At 47.7% G+C, this 15,042-nt stretch overlaps 1 protein-coding gene across 2 annotated transcripts in view; it reads left to right on the top strand.

Moving 5' to 3' along the window:
- LOC137421739 (tRNA selenocysteine 1-associated protein 1-like) overlaps nt 1–15,042 on the top strand; it is a 98,926-nt gene that overhangs the window by 79,228 nt on the left and 4,656 nt on the right. For both annotated transcript variants that reach the window (XM_068108076.2, XM_068108077.2), the window contains exon 3: nt 1,056–1,155. In XM_068108076.2, the coding sequence (XP_067964177.2) occupies nt 1,056–1,155 (100 nt within the window). The remainder of the gene's footprint in view (nt 1–1,055; nt 1,156–15,042) is intronic.

Raw genomic sequence — 15,042 nt, forward strand, 5'->3', positions numbered from 1 at the left:
CATTTATAGTGGTTGCCCAAAATTAACATGAACTGCACACGAACTTGAAATTGAGTACACAGGCCCCCCCACTATTTTATGTTTTCTGTTTGTCTTTGTGTTTTATGTGTTGCTCTTACATGAGGTGTGTGTGTGTGTGTGTGTGTGTGTGTGTGTGTGTGTGTGTGTGTGTGTGTGTGTGTGTGTGTGTCTGTCTGTCTGTCTGTCTGTCTGTCTGTCTGTCTGTCTGTCTGTGTTTGTCTGTCTGTCTGTGTTTGTCTGTTTGTCTGTCTGTCTGTGTTTGTCTGTCTGTCTGTGTTTGTCTGTCTGTCTGTGTTTGTCTGTCTGTCTGTGTTTGTCTGTCTGTGTTTGTCTGTCTGTGTTTGTCTGTCTATATTTAAAGGTAGATTTTAAAACTGAACAACGCATCTGTTTTTATGTCGCATCTGTTTTTCACACTAAAAATGTGAAGATTTAACAAATGTATTTACAATAATTTTCCAGCTTTTGCCAGGTTTTCTTTGAGAACAAAAAAAAATACTTAAATTGCTGAATTTGGATGTCAAGTATTAAAGGAAATTTTAACCCTAAACCCCCCTTACATGGGGATGCAATGTTAAACAATGTGATGATCAGACCAAATGTTAGCTAGGTCTTGATTTTTGAAATTTGCCTTTCCTTTCACCTTTTGATTTGAACTGCAGACTTGCATACTTTACTGATCAATAGGTTATGGAAATTGTTGATTGTTGAATTTTTTTCACTGTGCACTCATGACTCGTGCCAGCTCCATAATAACATGGGAATAATTGGTGTCTATTAGGGTACGGGTGCTATTTTCTTTCAGGGTGCTGGTGCTGTAGCATGTGCAGATGGATTAGTCTTCATGGAGATCTGAGATTCATCCCCAAATGTTTGCCATCCTGCATGTGAAATTCACATCAAGTAGCCTTGAATACATTTGCATGAACCTAATTTCTCCAGCATCAGCTGCCTGTCTCTAGATGTGACTCAAGTTGTGCACATAGTTGTGGAACTGACATCGATGCCATGTTTTACATGCGTGTTGTGTGCAGATCTCCGGCAGGCTATGGTTTTGTTGAATTCCCAGATCAATTGTCTGCAGAGCACTGCTTGCAGAACCTCAATGGAAAGCAGGTTCCTGGAGCTTGTCATGTGCGTTTTTATTTTTATTTTTATTTTTTTTGATTGTCTCTTCTACAAATACACAGGGTTGGATTTATTATTTGTGATCTTGATTTTTTGAAAAGTAATTACTCTGAATTGATGGTCAGGTATTGGAGTAGGGACACCCCTCTGAGCATTTCGTTTCAGGATCTTTGACACCTGACCTTGAGTGATGCCATACTGCCAAGCAATAGCACGCTCTTTCATGCCGTAATTTCGTAAAGCCACCACTCAATGACAAACAGCATTGTCGAGTTGACGGACCATCTCCAGAGGAAGCGGCAATAACTTTTGGAGACGTGCAGCAGTTGTTTTCCACTAATACAGAGCGCAACAACCCTTGTATACCCGACTGTGAAGCCAATCGGCAAATGCACCTGTCCGTACATTTTGCCACGCCACCTGTGATATAATCCTGTTGTTGACTTCTTGCTGCGACAGACAATCAGTGACATGGTTCTTTTCACAAATAAATCACAAAAGTGTAAAAGAAACTCACCAGATTGATATACTGAGTTAAGAAAGTAAGCCCAAGTCAAGAAAAAAAAAAAATTCCATATTAAATGCCAAGTCTGTGTATATATATATATATATATTGTCGCGCAACCGTGATTAACACCACAGTTGCGGATTGCCGATGACGAGGCGAAAACTCAATAGCGGATTCCAAATCAAACACTTAAAGTTAAACGTGCTGAATGGCGGGACGGGACACAGCAAAGCTCCGCAGCCTTACCTATTAAAATCAAACAGGAAACTGCGTTCAGATATATATATAAAATAATACAAGGATTTATTCATGAAAAGTAAAGACAGTGAAAAAGCACGCACCGGTAATAACTCTAATAAGAAGCCTAAATTGGGATCCCACACACAACAGATATCAAACACGATACGAGGGAGATTATGAATTGCAAAAGAAACACGTCATGTTGTGTACAGTGTACGCGGAGCTCGGGCTTATCTGTCTGTCGTCTTCTTGTAACACGGCCCCGCTCGGCCGCCACCAGGCCTTCTCCGACCGCCTCCGAGCACCACCAGGCCTCGTCGGTTCAACGGCACACCACCAGCTCCCTTGCTCCAAAGGTCCAACGCAGGGCTGCACAAAGCAAACGAACTCCACTTGACCAGGGACAGGAAGGACTCTCCAAACTCGGGATCGCACCGGGGCCCTCGCAAGCCGTGAACTCCTTCGGACTCCGCTCGACTCGACTCTCTGCGGGAGTGCTGGCAGCCAACTACTGAAACTGACGTCCGACCGTCGATAATATCTCTCGCCAATGACGTCACATTGGCGCACTCCTCAGCCAATAAAAGCCTCCCAACTCGCCGGCTCGTGCAGGTCACGCCCTCTGCGGCATCACTCCACTCTCCCGTCCCGGACCCCGCGGTCCTTGTGTTATAACACGTGCTCGGCGAGGTTTGTTGGTCCTTGGAGGTGTAAATGGTGGCGGCCAATTGTGGCGGTGTTTTTGGCCTGGTTTCTTGTCCGTTTGTTCCGAAGTCGAGATCACGGCGAGGTCACGTCTTTTCGAAGCTGTTCCATGCGCTCACGCTTTCGAAGCTAAGTGATCTTTCACAATTGTGTTTTTGTCGAGACTGTATCTATCTTTCGGTGTATGTACCTATAGCGTATCTTTTGGAAAATTTTCGGTGCTAATTTTTCGTACATGTATACACAATCGTCGGTGAATGCGTATATCGAGTATTCTGAGGCCCAGTACTCGTAGGCTTAGGTTACCGCACCGTCTCCGACCTTGTGGTTTTGTTTTTCTCTCAGCGATTCGTCGAATGCGCTGCAATTATTTTTGTTGTCTGTTTCGTCCCAGTCGTTCACCCCATACCTCCTTGTTTAATACCTATCAAAAAAAAAAACCCCAAAAAATATTTCCTTCTCAGGGCTTATTCGTTTATTTGTTCGTTCGTTCTTCTTTCACGTTGTTCGCGATCACGTGGTTACAAATGTATAATCTCTCCCCTGAACAACTATTTTCTCTCATATATTATAACACCCTTTTCTTCTTTTCCTACAAAAGGATGCTTTCGTCTTGCTCACCAAATCTATTCATTCCAAAAAATATATATAATACCATCTCTTACAGTTCCTCCTTTCTACATTCCCTAAACTATCCAGAACTCCACCCCTCCTTCAGCATCCTCAAACGTATTTTTGACTCGAAGGTCTCAAACTCATTTTGCAAAAAATGTTCGTTTCCCATGAATCGTACACTTTTCAAAATCCAATCTCACCCCTCCCCTCCTAAACTCCCCCCACACCCCTCCCCTCCGAGACTCTCCCTCGCTCCTCCCCTCCTAGACTCCCCTCTCACCCCTCCTACTCAAAGCATCCTCCCTGCTTCTTCCCCCTTCCAACTTTCACCTTCATCTCCCCCAACCTTCTGCCTCGCTCTGCCCCCTCCTCAAATAACACCTCACTGTGCCTCACCCAATCTCCATCAAACCTTTTGTCCGCCCCATTCTTCCCTTTCTCCAAGCTATTCTGAAATCTCTGAAATCTCTGACACACCTTCAACAGCTCTCCCTACCTCTTCCTCCTCTTCCACATCTTACCCTACCCCCCCCCCCCTGTTCTGTACCCGAGGCTCCCCCTTCCTCTTCATTAACGGTATGGACCTCAAACATCCGGGGCCTTCGCTCAAACTTGACTGAACTCTCCATACAGGTTGCTTCTGACAAACCAGATGTGATCTGCTTAACAGAAACTTTCCTCCTTCATGATGTCTCTGATGCCTTGGTATCTCTCCCAGGTTACTCCCTCCTCCGGTATGATAGACCTGAGCCTCGTCCTGGAGGTGGGGTTGCTATCTTTATAAAAAACTCTCTTCCTCACTCGCTCTCCACTGCCCTCTCTCCACCTCACCCCCAGGAATACCTTTGGCTACGGCTTCCCCTTCGCTCCCACCTTTTGTTCATATGTGTGTTGTACCGTCCACCAAACAGCGATGACTCCATATACATCTCGCTGTCTGATAATATGGACCAACTTCTATCTACCCATCCCAACTCTCTCTTCCTCATATGTGGTGATTTCAATTGTCACCATGCCAGTTGGCTGGGTGTGGGTACCTCTCTCACCAGCCATGGCTCTTCAGCAAAGGACTTCTGCGACTCACTGGGACTGACACAATCTGTCAATTTCCCGACCCGGATCTCAGTCAACGGAGCATCTTCTCTTCTGGATTTGGTTATGACAAACTTCCCTGAAAATGTCTGCTGCTCTTCTTCTGCTCCAATCGGCTCATCTGATCATGTGCTTGTCAAAGTGGACATCTCTCTGACCATTCTCAGAGAGCCTCCTCAGCGTCGACGAGTCTGGCATTTCACTCAGGCCAACTGGCACGGTCTTCAAGCAGCCATCAATCATCTGGACTGGTCTCCCATCTCTACCGCCTCTGACATCAACTCATCCTGGGAATTCTTTCAAAGTAAATTGCTCTCTCTCATGCACAGATTTATACCATCTCGTCTTCAGTTGTCATACCCTTCCTCCCGTCCATGGTACACGGAATCTTGTGGTGAGGCTGTTGCCCTGAAACAACTTGCTTTCGTCTCCTGGAAAGCAAATCCAACGGAAGGAAATCTCATTTCCTTTCACAAAGCCTGAAACAAGTGTGTGTCCACCCTCAGGAGAGCCAGGAAACAATATCTCACCATTCTCAAGACTGAACTCTCTTATCTGTCTCCCTCTTCCAAATCCTGGTGGCGTCTGGTCAAATCTGTTTCTGGTGTTTGTTCCCCCTCCATCCCCTCCCTCACCTCAAACGGCTTAACGGCTGACTCCGCACGTGAAAAAGCTGAATGCCTCAACTCTGTGTTTGCCTCTAAATCTTGTGTCCCAAACCCATCCCTCTCTGTACCCACCGTACCCAGTCGTACCCAGCTGCTCCTGGACTCTGTGTCCTTTCCTCCTGACAAGGTGGAAAAGTTTCTGTCAACCCTCGACTCTGATTCTGCAACTGGTCCTGACGGCATCAGCCCACGGGTCCTAAAATCATGTTCTTCTGCTCTTTCACTCCCTCTTTCTGTTCTCTTCACCCTCTCTTTTGCTCAAGGTCATCTGCCATCTGCTTGGAAATCAGCCAACATCACCGGTTTGCACAAAAAAGGTGCAAAAACAGATCCCAGCAACTACAGACCAATCAGCCTTCTCCCAATTATCAGCAAAGTCATGGAATCCATCATTGCTTCAGATATTAAATCTTTCCTCTTCTCCAATGGCTTGATCTCTGATCATCAATTTTTTCAGACCTGGTCACTCTACTCTGGACATGCTGCTTCTGCTTTCTCAACAATGGATGGAGGTCCTCAACGCCAAACAGGAAATTAGAGCTGTCTCCCTTGACATTTCACGTGCCTTCGATACGGTCTGGCACCCTGCTCTTCTCACCAAACTCTCCTCCTTTGGTATCCATGGAAATCTCCACGCATGGCTGGCGGACTTCCTCTCTGGTCGTAGTCAACGTGTGGCCCTGAATGGGTTTCTCTCATCTCCTCTTCCTGTTCAGGCTGGAGTTCCCCAAGGTAGTGTTCTGGGCCCTGTGCTTTTTCTGGTCTTCATCAATGATCTCTCTGACTCTCTTGAAAATCCTCTCTATCTCTTTGCTGACGACTCTACTCTCTGTCGCTCCATTCCTCATCCCTCAGATCGGCAATCTGCAGCCTCCTCACTCTCTGCAGACCTGGACAAAATCACAGACTGGTCAAACAAGTGGAACATGTCTTTCAATCCTGACAAATCTCACACTCTTACAATGTCTCTCCGAAAGGACCGACTGGACAACCCTCCCATCTACTTTCTCAACAATCCTCTCCAAGAAGTTCTGTCGCTCAAGCTTTTGGGTCTCACTATCTGCCATGATCTTTCTTGGGAAAACCACATTTCCAAGCTGGCCTCCAAAGCCAGTCGCCGACTGGGCATCCTCCGTCGTGCGAAGTCCTTCCTTGGCACACCTGAGCTCCTCACCACATACAAGGCTTTCATCCGCAGCTCAATGGAATACTGTTCCCCCCTCTGGGCTGGTGCTCCTGCCTCACACCTTGCTCGGCTTCACGCTGTTGAGGCCAAAGCTTTCAGAATCATTGGAATCTCCTGCGATGTAGTCAACACCGAGGGCCTTTCACTCACTCACCGGATGCAGGTTGGTGGTCTTTCTGTCTTCTACCGACTCCTCTCCGGCCTTGCTCCCCCAGCTCTCTCTGTGCTCTGTCCCCCCAATATTCCTTCAGGTCGCACAAGATCTGCCTGCAACCCTCTTATGGTTAAACTGCCAAAGTCTAGGCTCTCTGCTCACCTTCACTCTTTCATTCCCCTTTTCTCCCGCCTCTGGAACAAACTCCCCCACTCCGTTCAATCCCACTCCTCCCTCCAGGTCTTTAAAACAGCTGTTCACCACCATCTCTTATCGTCCCCCATCGAAAACCTTGATCTTTTCTACCCCCGGTAATTCACCCCAGAGTCCTTGCAGTGTTCATATGTTTTATTCCTCTCCCACCTCCCCCCAAGTCCTCCATCGGGAGGACTTGCTCTGCTTGTCCCTGCTCTCAAATGTTGTGTTTGTGTCCTTCCCCCTCTTCCCCCTCTCTTTTGTGTCCTTCCCCCTCTCTCCCCATCTTGTCTGCCGCTCCCCTTGTTTTTTGTGTTTTGTGTGTCGGTTTGTCTTTTTGTGTGATTAATGTTAGCTCTTTCACGAGCCTCGATCTTGTATACAAAAAAACAAAACAAAAAATTGTGTTTTTTTATTGCGTTGTATTGTATGGTAAATTGTTGTGAAATATTGCTTTATTCTGGACCCTCCTGCCTCCAGTGTTGTATAAAGGTCAAAGGGCGTTCCCGTAGTTAATTCCATAAAGCATACACGTTAGCCAATCATAGATTTCCCCCTGGTTGATAGTTATATCTTTATTATGTGTATTAGGGTAAGGCCTTGTCTTCCATTAAGATGACACTCCATTGCACCAAGTGAAATAGAGTAGATTCCTTTCACTTTCCCCTTTCATCATTGCCAAGCCTCGATTGCCAATTACATCCCCTCCAAAACCACCATTGAACATGTGCTCGGGTCAGGGAAGAAGGGCGTGCCCGCCTGTCGTCATCAAGGGCGGAGCCAGAGGGTCGCGCGACCAAACCAACCAGGGCCGAGGTGAGCACACCGATGGGCGTGTCCTGAAGGCCGGCGGCTTGATCGCCGGAGGCGCTATAAAAGCGCGCGCGCAAGGTACTGCGTGAGATCATCCAGGGAAGCACAAAGCCTGCTATTCGTCGCCTTGCTCGCCAAAGTTGGACCAAGCAAGAGAGTTGGGCAAGAAGCAAGCACGTTGTTCAGTTGTGTGGTTGGACCAGACGAGTCCTGGCAAAGCACGCGACGTCCACAGAGCAGCCGCAGCCACAGCAGCAACGACAGCAGCTTGGGGCCTTGACGGCAGTTCCGGAGCAGGGCCGCGAAGGAACGGCGGCTGTTAAACGCGCCGATCGTGCTGCAGTACCATTGGACCTTCCTCTCCCTCCAGCCATCTACCTCCTGCCTTTCCATCCTTTTGTGTACGTGAGTTTGTTCTGTGTGTCTTGTCCATGGGTATTTAATTAAGCTTGTATAAGGTAATAATTGCACTGTGTCTCTAATTCTTCTGTATATTATTTTCTTATCTTTCCTTCTTCCTTGGTTACTTTGAGCATGTATATAGTAGGAATAAATTTAGTAGTATTTCCAACCTTTTTTTCGTCTTCTTCTTCTTCTTCTTCACATCCGTGTCGCTTTTGTCTTTTCCATATTGAATATCTGTGGCGCGATCCGGCCAACGTTCGGGAATCGGGTTAGTCGGGGTAACTGTTAGGGCCGCGGGGCCTCCGCTCGGCAAAACCAACATCTTATCCGCGGTCCGTAACAATATATATATATATATATATATATATATATATATATATATATATATATATATATATATATATATATATATACATACCAACCAACCAACCAACCACCGTTTAGAGGCCATTTTTCCCCGCAAAGCGGGGGTTGGCCTTTTTCGGGAACCGTGGTTGTTGTTTTTTGGTCCCCTTTTTGAAGCGATGTTTTACGGCCGGATGCCCTTCCTGACGCCAACCATTTTTGCCGCCTTTAACGACAAACAGGGAATTACCAGTGAACTGGTACTCAATTAGCCGACCTCGGAAGGATGACAGGCTGAGTCAACCCCCCTGGCGTTAATTCAGCGATCGACCGGGATTCGAACCCAGGATTCTAGGATCCTAAGCCGGCACCCTAGCCGCAAGCCCAACACCAGGGTTCTATATATATAGTATATATAGTTCTATATTATATAATTATATATATATAAAATATTTATTTTGTTACTTCATAATGATTTTAAACTTAATTCATACTTCTATTGGACAGGGTGTCACTCCACTGTACCTGCGAGCCGTTTTAAAAATTCGGTCTAGATGATGGACCTCCAACAGGAGGTCCTCCAATCCTCTTGGATTCGGAAGAGGGTCAGAGAGCGGTATTCAGGATTGCAAAGCAGATAGCGAAAGAGAGGTGTGATGTGATGGGGGTGAGTTGCTTGAAGGATGAAGTGGGACAAATCGTTGTGGACCCAGATGGAATTAAAGGAAGATGGAAAAGATATATGGAAATGCTGTTGAATACAGAGAATGAATGGGATGGCAACATAGAGAGTAACCCAGTTTTAGGAACGACAGAGAAGATAACTGAGAATGAAGTTGAGGAAGCGATAAAAGCAATGAAGAGTAGAAAAGCGGGAGGGCCGACGGGAGTTGTGGGAGACATGTTGAAGGAAGTTGGGGTGTGAAGAGAATGACAGAGATCTGTAATCTGGTGGTGAAAGAAGGCCGCATTCCAGTGGATTGGGAACTGAGTACCCTTGTCCCTCTATACAAGGGGAAAGGTGACCATCTGGAGTGTGGGTCATACCGAGCGATAAAGTTATTGGAGCATGGAATGAAGGTATTGGAAAGGGTGTTGGAGAGGAGGATAAGGAAGAAGGTGAAGATCGATGAAATGCAGTTTGGATTTATGCCAGGAGGAGGAACGACAGACGCGCTCTTTATTGTGAGGCAGTTGCAGGAGAAGTACATGGAGAAGATGAAGAAGTTGTTTCTTGGGTTTGTTGATCTGGAGAAGCATTCAATCGGGTTCCACGCGAAGTATTGACATGGGCATTGAGGAAGTTAGGAGTGGAGGAATGGTTGATCAGAGTGGTGATGGCAATGTACAAAAGAGCGCGCACAGCTGTAAGGACGAAGGACTGGAACAGTGGTGAGTTTGAGGTGAAGGTGGGAGTGCATCAGGGGTCGTTACTAAGTCCACTACTATTTGTAGCTGTGATGTAGGTGCTGGTTCAGAACGTAAAGGAGAGTTTTCCGTGGGAGTTGTTGTATGCAGATGATCTGGTGTTGATTGCGGAAAGTATGGATGGACTGAAGGAAAAGATGAACAAGTGGAAGGAATGTATGGAGACAAAAGGTCTGAAGGTGAATATCGGAAAGACGAAGGTGATGGCAAGTGGTAAAGCATGTGGTGAGGTGGAAAGAACTGAGAAGTGGCCATGTGCTGTGTGCAGGAAGGGTGTCGGAGTGAACTCCATTCAATGTACAATGTGCGCTGAGTGGGTTCATCAAAAATGTAGTGGTCTGGGAGGGTCATTAACCAGTGTGGCAGCTACATTCAAATGTAAGGTGTGCACAGAGGGAGCTGCAGATGGAGGATATGTTGAGTTGGATCTTGGAGACGGTGTGAAGCTGGAAGGTGTGAAAACATTTTGCTACCTCGGAGACATGCTGAATGGAGAAGGTGGATCAGACTCGGCAACGGTTGCTGGAGTGAGATGTGCCTGGAAGAAGTTTCGGGAACTGAGTGGCGTGCTGATGAGGACTGGAGTGTCGTTGAAGCTGAAGGGAAAGGTGTATGCTGCATGTGTGAGAAGTGTTTTGATTTATGGGAGCGAGACATGGGTAATGAACGTAGAGCAGCAACGAAGGCTGGAAAGGGTGGAAATGCGAATGGTTCGGTGGACGTGCGGAGTATCGTTGAGAGAGAGAGGAAGACAAATGATGAATTGCGAAAGATGATAGGAATAGAGCCTGTGATTGATGCTGTGAAGAGGAACAGGTTGAGATGGTTTGGTCATGTGTTGAGGAAGGATGAAAGTGACTGGTTGAGAAGAGTGATGTAAATGAATGTAGAAGGAAGTAGAGGACGGGGACGACCGATAAAGACTTGGCTAAAGAGGGTGGAAGAAGAAATTGCGGGCAAGGGGGTTAACAAGGAGAGATGCAGAAAATAGGGCAAAATGGAGAAGATTGTCATGGGGACCGCAAGGCTAACCCCCGCTCTCGCAGCGAAAATGGCCTTAAAATGCATGTTGTTGTTGTTTGTATGATGGACCCAGATTGCATATATTTTATGAATATGATGAACCACCACTTGGTGAATGCTATTCAGGCTGCTTTTGCAAGCCATGGTGTTACAGTAGACAGAGCTCGCTTTTTGTTTTTTTCCAGTACCCATTTTTTTGACTAACATTTTTGTGCGATATACTAACCCTCCCTTCCCTCTCCCCTTCCTTTCTCCTCTTCCTTTCTCCTCGCCCTCCATCCTCTCCTCCCCCCTTCCCCTCTCTTCATATTCCTCTCACGAAGCGACTCATTGTTTGTTACTCAGAAATGCCGGGTACTTTTGCGCATATATCTATATATAATAAAACAGTGTGTGTGTGTGTGTGTGTGTGTGTGTGTGTGTGTGTGTGTGTGTGTGTGTGTGTGTGTGTGTGTGTGTGTGTGTGTGTGTGTGTGTGTGTGTGTGTGTGTCAGTCAAAGAGAGAGAGAGAGAGATGTTACCGATAGACTCCTAAACGGAGAGGCTCACGTGCTTCATATTTGGCATAGACATGGCCATTGAAACTGGGAAGAACATGGCCGACCTAAAAAAAAAATTTCATATTATTTTTTTACCTCAGCACATTTCAGTGAGGAATATAATACACGGCATCTGAGCTGGTCGCAGAGCAGCGCGCTGATTCGCTCAGAGCGATCACGTGATGTTCCAACTTTGCCGCCATAAGCTCACAGTTATGCGTTCGCACGTAATTCAGTTTTTTCACATTTCAGCGAGGAACATTGCCATTCACACCACATAGGTTTTTTTTCACTTTCATCTGATATTTGTGATTTATTTCAAACAAACTGTATTTCCCATCGACACGGCCATGTATTCCTATTAACGTTATGTGAAGTACATAAATTGTGTGGATTACATCATTTGTGGATGTGATCAATTGCCGTAGCGACGGATAGATGGTTACTGCACCCATCCAAATACCATTCTTTCACCACGCACCACAGATGCCAATATCCAACCACAATTTACCTATACCCTCTACCTAACACTTACACTACCCGCCCCGGGTATTCGTGATGGGGGTCCATCCTTCCCCCATTCACACCTTCGCACCATCCACTCCACTCCATAGTTTCCACCATACTCACTCCACGACCATCCATTCCAATACTCCATATACTCCACACTACCATTTATTCCATACACCTGTTCCTCATACCTGTTGTTGCACACCTGTGCACTCACACCTGGTGCCACCTGCACCCTCCTCCTCTTCCTGGACCAGTTGGTCAACACAACACACATCACCATTACTCACTCAAACACTGCTCCATACACCTGTTCAGTTGCACACCTGTGCAATCACACCTGTTCCTCACACTCATTTACTCATACCCTGCTCACTACACTTGAATACACCTCCAACACTCACACGGTATCATCTCATCTAACTACTCCCCTCTGAAACTTGCGCTTCCCCGTCGCCCCTTTAAACTATTGCGCTCCCACGTCATTATCATCCACACTAATCTACCTGCGTCCCCACTACAGGTATCATTGTCACTAACTAATCTTAACGTTACCTAATGTCATCTTCTAGGTCCCTACACATTATCCAAACCCTCCCTCGGCGAGCTTACACTGCCATAAACCCCATAAGTCTAGTGCTCCTTTGCCCCCGCTGTGAGGGATGACAGAGTTGCCATCCCACCACATCGGGGACGTCCCACTATCAATTTTGCTTACCAAATTCCAACCAATCAAAAATTTTCCAATTACTGCCAATTCTACCCACTAGTCTAAATTTCGTATCAAATCACTATCACTATTACCATCATCACCGTCCACTCCCTAGTGCCTCTCGGTGCGCCAATTCACTTCCACAGCCCGGCTTCGTAAAGCCGAGCAATGAATGCGGGTTGTTTGGTGCCGGCGGCTGGATGCGTCCGGCACTCGGTGCAGGGAAAGAGGTTTACCCGGGCCGAGATCCCACGCACCACCTTGGCACGGAGCCATCCCATGGCCCGATCTCGACCTGCCGGAACGCCTCAACAAAAAGGGGTCGCCATGACGACCCTTCCTATCGGGCTGCCCGCTCCGCCTAGTGGAGCACGGACGCGGCCGTTCCAAGCGCGGCCCAGCGTGGATCACGTACGGTGGTCCTTTCGAACCCGCCGTGGTTCGGATCCCCGCTGGTCCTCGCGGCACGCGAAACCCGGCGTGCACCGAGGGCCCGATTCGGCTATACGTCGCTCTAACCGCTAACCCGGTTACCGTCGATGCTCCACTTGTATGCTCACACCCCGCAGCCCGTTCCTTGCTCCTTATCATTGCACCTTCTCTTACACACCCAGGTACACTCATTCCACTCACAGACTTGGTCACACACCTGACCACCGAACACCTTTGCACACACTCGTCGTTCGCACACCTCACCAACACACCTCTTCGCGCCCCCTCCTCGGTCACCTCCTCTGTGACAATCACAGGTGTGCTCTCACTTGCACACCCAACCACGTGCCTCACGACCAACTCCAGCGTGCATTCCCATACGCGTTCTACCATTCCAGGTGTGCATCCCTCCATTCCAGGTGTGCATCCTCTCTCACCTGTCACAACCAATTCACGCTCCGTGTCACTCTCACTACTTTCACCACCACTCTTGACAGCGCACTTACCCTTACTCTCGACAGCGCACTCTTTCCTCATGCACCTGTCCGTTACACACCTTTCTCGCGCACACTCTTGCGCGCACACTCCCGTTACTTCCTCCGTAACACTCACCACAGGTGTACACTTCCTTGTTACATCCTCACTACGCGCTTCCATGTGCTCCCTCGCACACGCGCTACGACCGACTCACTCTCGACAGCACACTCACTCCTTGGCGCGCACTTTTTCCTCACACACCCCAGTCGGACATTCTCGCACACCTCCTCTTTCGCACACCGTACCCATCACACACTTCACCAATGGCCTCTCACGAACACCCGGATCCAAATCAACCCCCAAGCCGACTGAAGCTCCCCTCACATCATGTACATTTCCACGTATATCGCCACTCACCTCGGCACCTCGTCTCCGCACCTCCTTCGCCACCTGCAAACTCTTTATCTGGTTAGTGAGCACAACATCACGATTTGAGCACCGACCTTGTACATATTCCATCACCTCCTCCTGTATTTCTCTCTTAGTTTCTGTCCGTCTCTTCTTAATTTCACTCACCTCGTCTTCCACTTCCTCTAATTTTTGCTTCACCTCTTTTATTTCCCGGTGCGTCTCCTCAAGTTCGTCCTCTAAGGCTATCTTGACCGTCTCTATGTGCGTCCTCACCTGCCGGTCCTTCGTCTCCATTACCTCTGTCACCTCTTCCAACCACGTTATCAGTCACTCACGTACCATCTGACATTGCCTCTGTGTCGCTATCAAGTCATTTTTAATGTCGTTTTGTGTCGCTTTTAACCCTCCTAGTACTGCAGTGTTCTTTTGTACCTGCTCCACTAACTCCTTCTGTCCCACTGTCAGCTGTTCCACCTCCTCCGTCAGGTCCTCTATGCCCCCTTGTAACTTTGCCATCCCATTTCTCACCTCTTTCTCCATACGCTTTTCACCTCGCTTTACCTCCTCGCGTACCCCCGAGACCTCCTCACTTACACCTCGTCGTATCTCCTCTTTCATCTCCTCCCTCTCTTTTGTAGATGCCACCCTCATCTGTCCCAATTCATCCCTCTGAGCATCCAGTTTGGTTTCTACCCCGATTTTCACCTCCTCTATCTGCTCTCCCATTTGTTTAATTTCTCGGGCGGATTGCTCCCCTATTTCCCGCAATTTGCCTTCCATCCTATTTTCTAGCCCCCTCAACCCATTTTTCACCCCCTCTAACTGATTCTCCTGGGCAGCCATTCTATTTTCCACCCCCGTTAACCCATTCTTTACCTCTTTTATCCCGTTGTCTAACCCCTCAAATTTGTCGTCTAACTTCCAAATTTCTTGTCTAATCCCTCACCGGTACCCCTCGCTTCGTCCCTCATTACCCCCATACCATATTCCAGGTCCCTCATTACCTCATTACCCCAGTATATACTGTTTTTCAAACCTCCAATTTGGTCTCCCATTTGGCCCTCCAATCGCTCCCCCTGAGCATCCATTTTTGCCATCATTTGAATCATAAAGACTCGCATGTACTCTGGCATCTCTGGCTCGGCTGCCGCGACCACGTGCGCAGCGCAATTTGGTGCTGCTACGGTCACGGGCGCGGCAAAATTTGGTGCCGCTACAACCACGTGCGCGAGGACACCATTTTGCGCGCCTGACACCTCCTCAACCACCTCCTCATTGTTCTCCCCCCCTCTGATCCTGGGTTACTCCTAACCCCTCTCCTAGTTCACCCACCGGCATCCGATCGCCTTGACCAACCGTGGTGCGATTTCAAATTTCGGGTTTTGTAAAACAAACCAAATTTCGGCCGCTCCAAATTTTGACCAAATTTTTTTTT

This window comes from Myxine glutinosa, chromosome 2 (assembly GCF_964187855.1).
Source record: "Myxine glutinosa chromosome 2, kmMyxGlut1.1, whole genome shotgun sequence".
NCBI lineage: Eukaryota > Metazoa > Chordata > Myxini > Myxiniformes > Myxinidae > Myxine > Myxine glutinosa.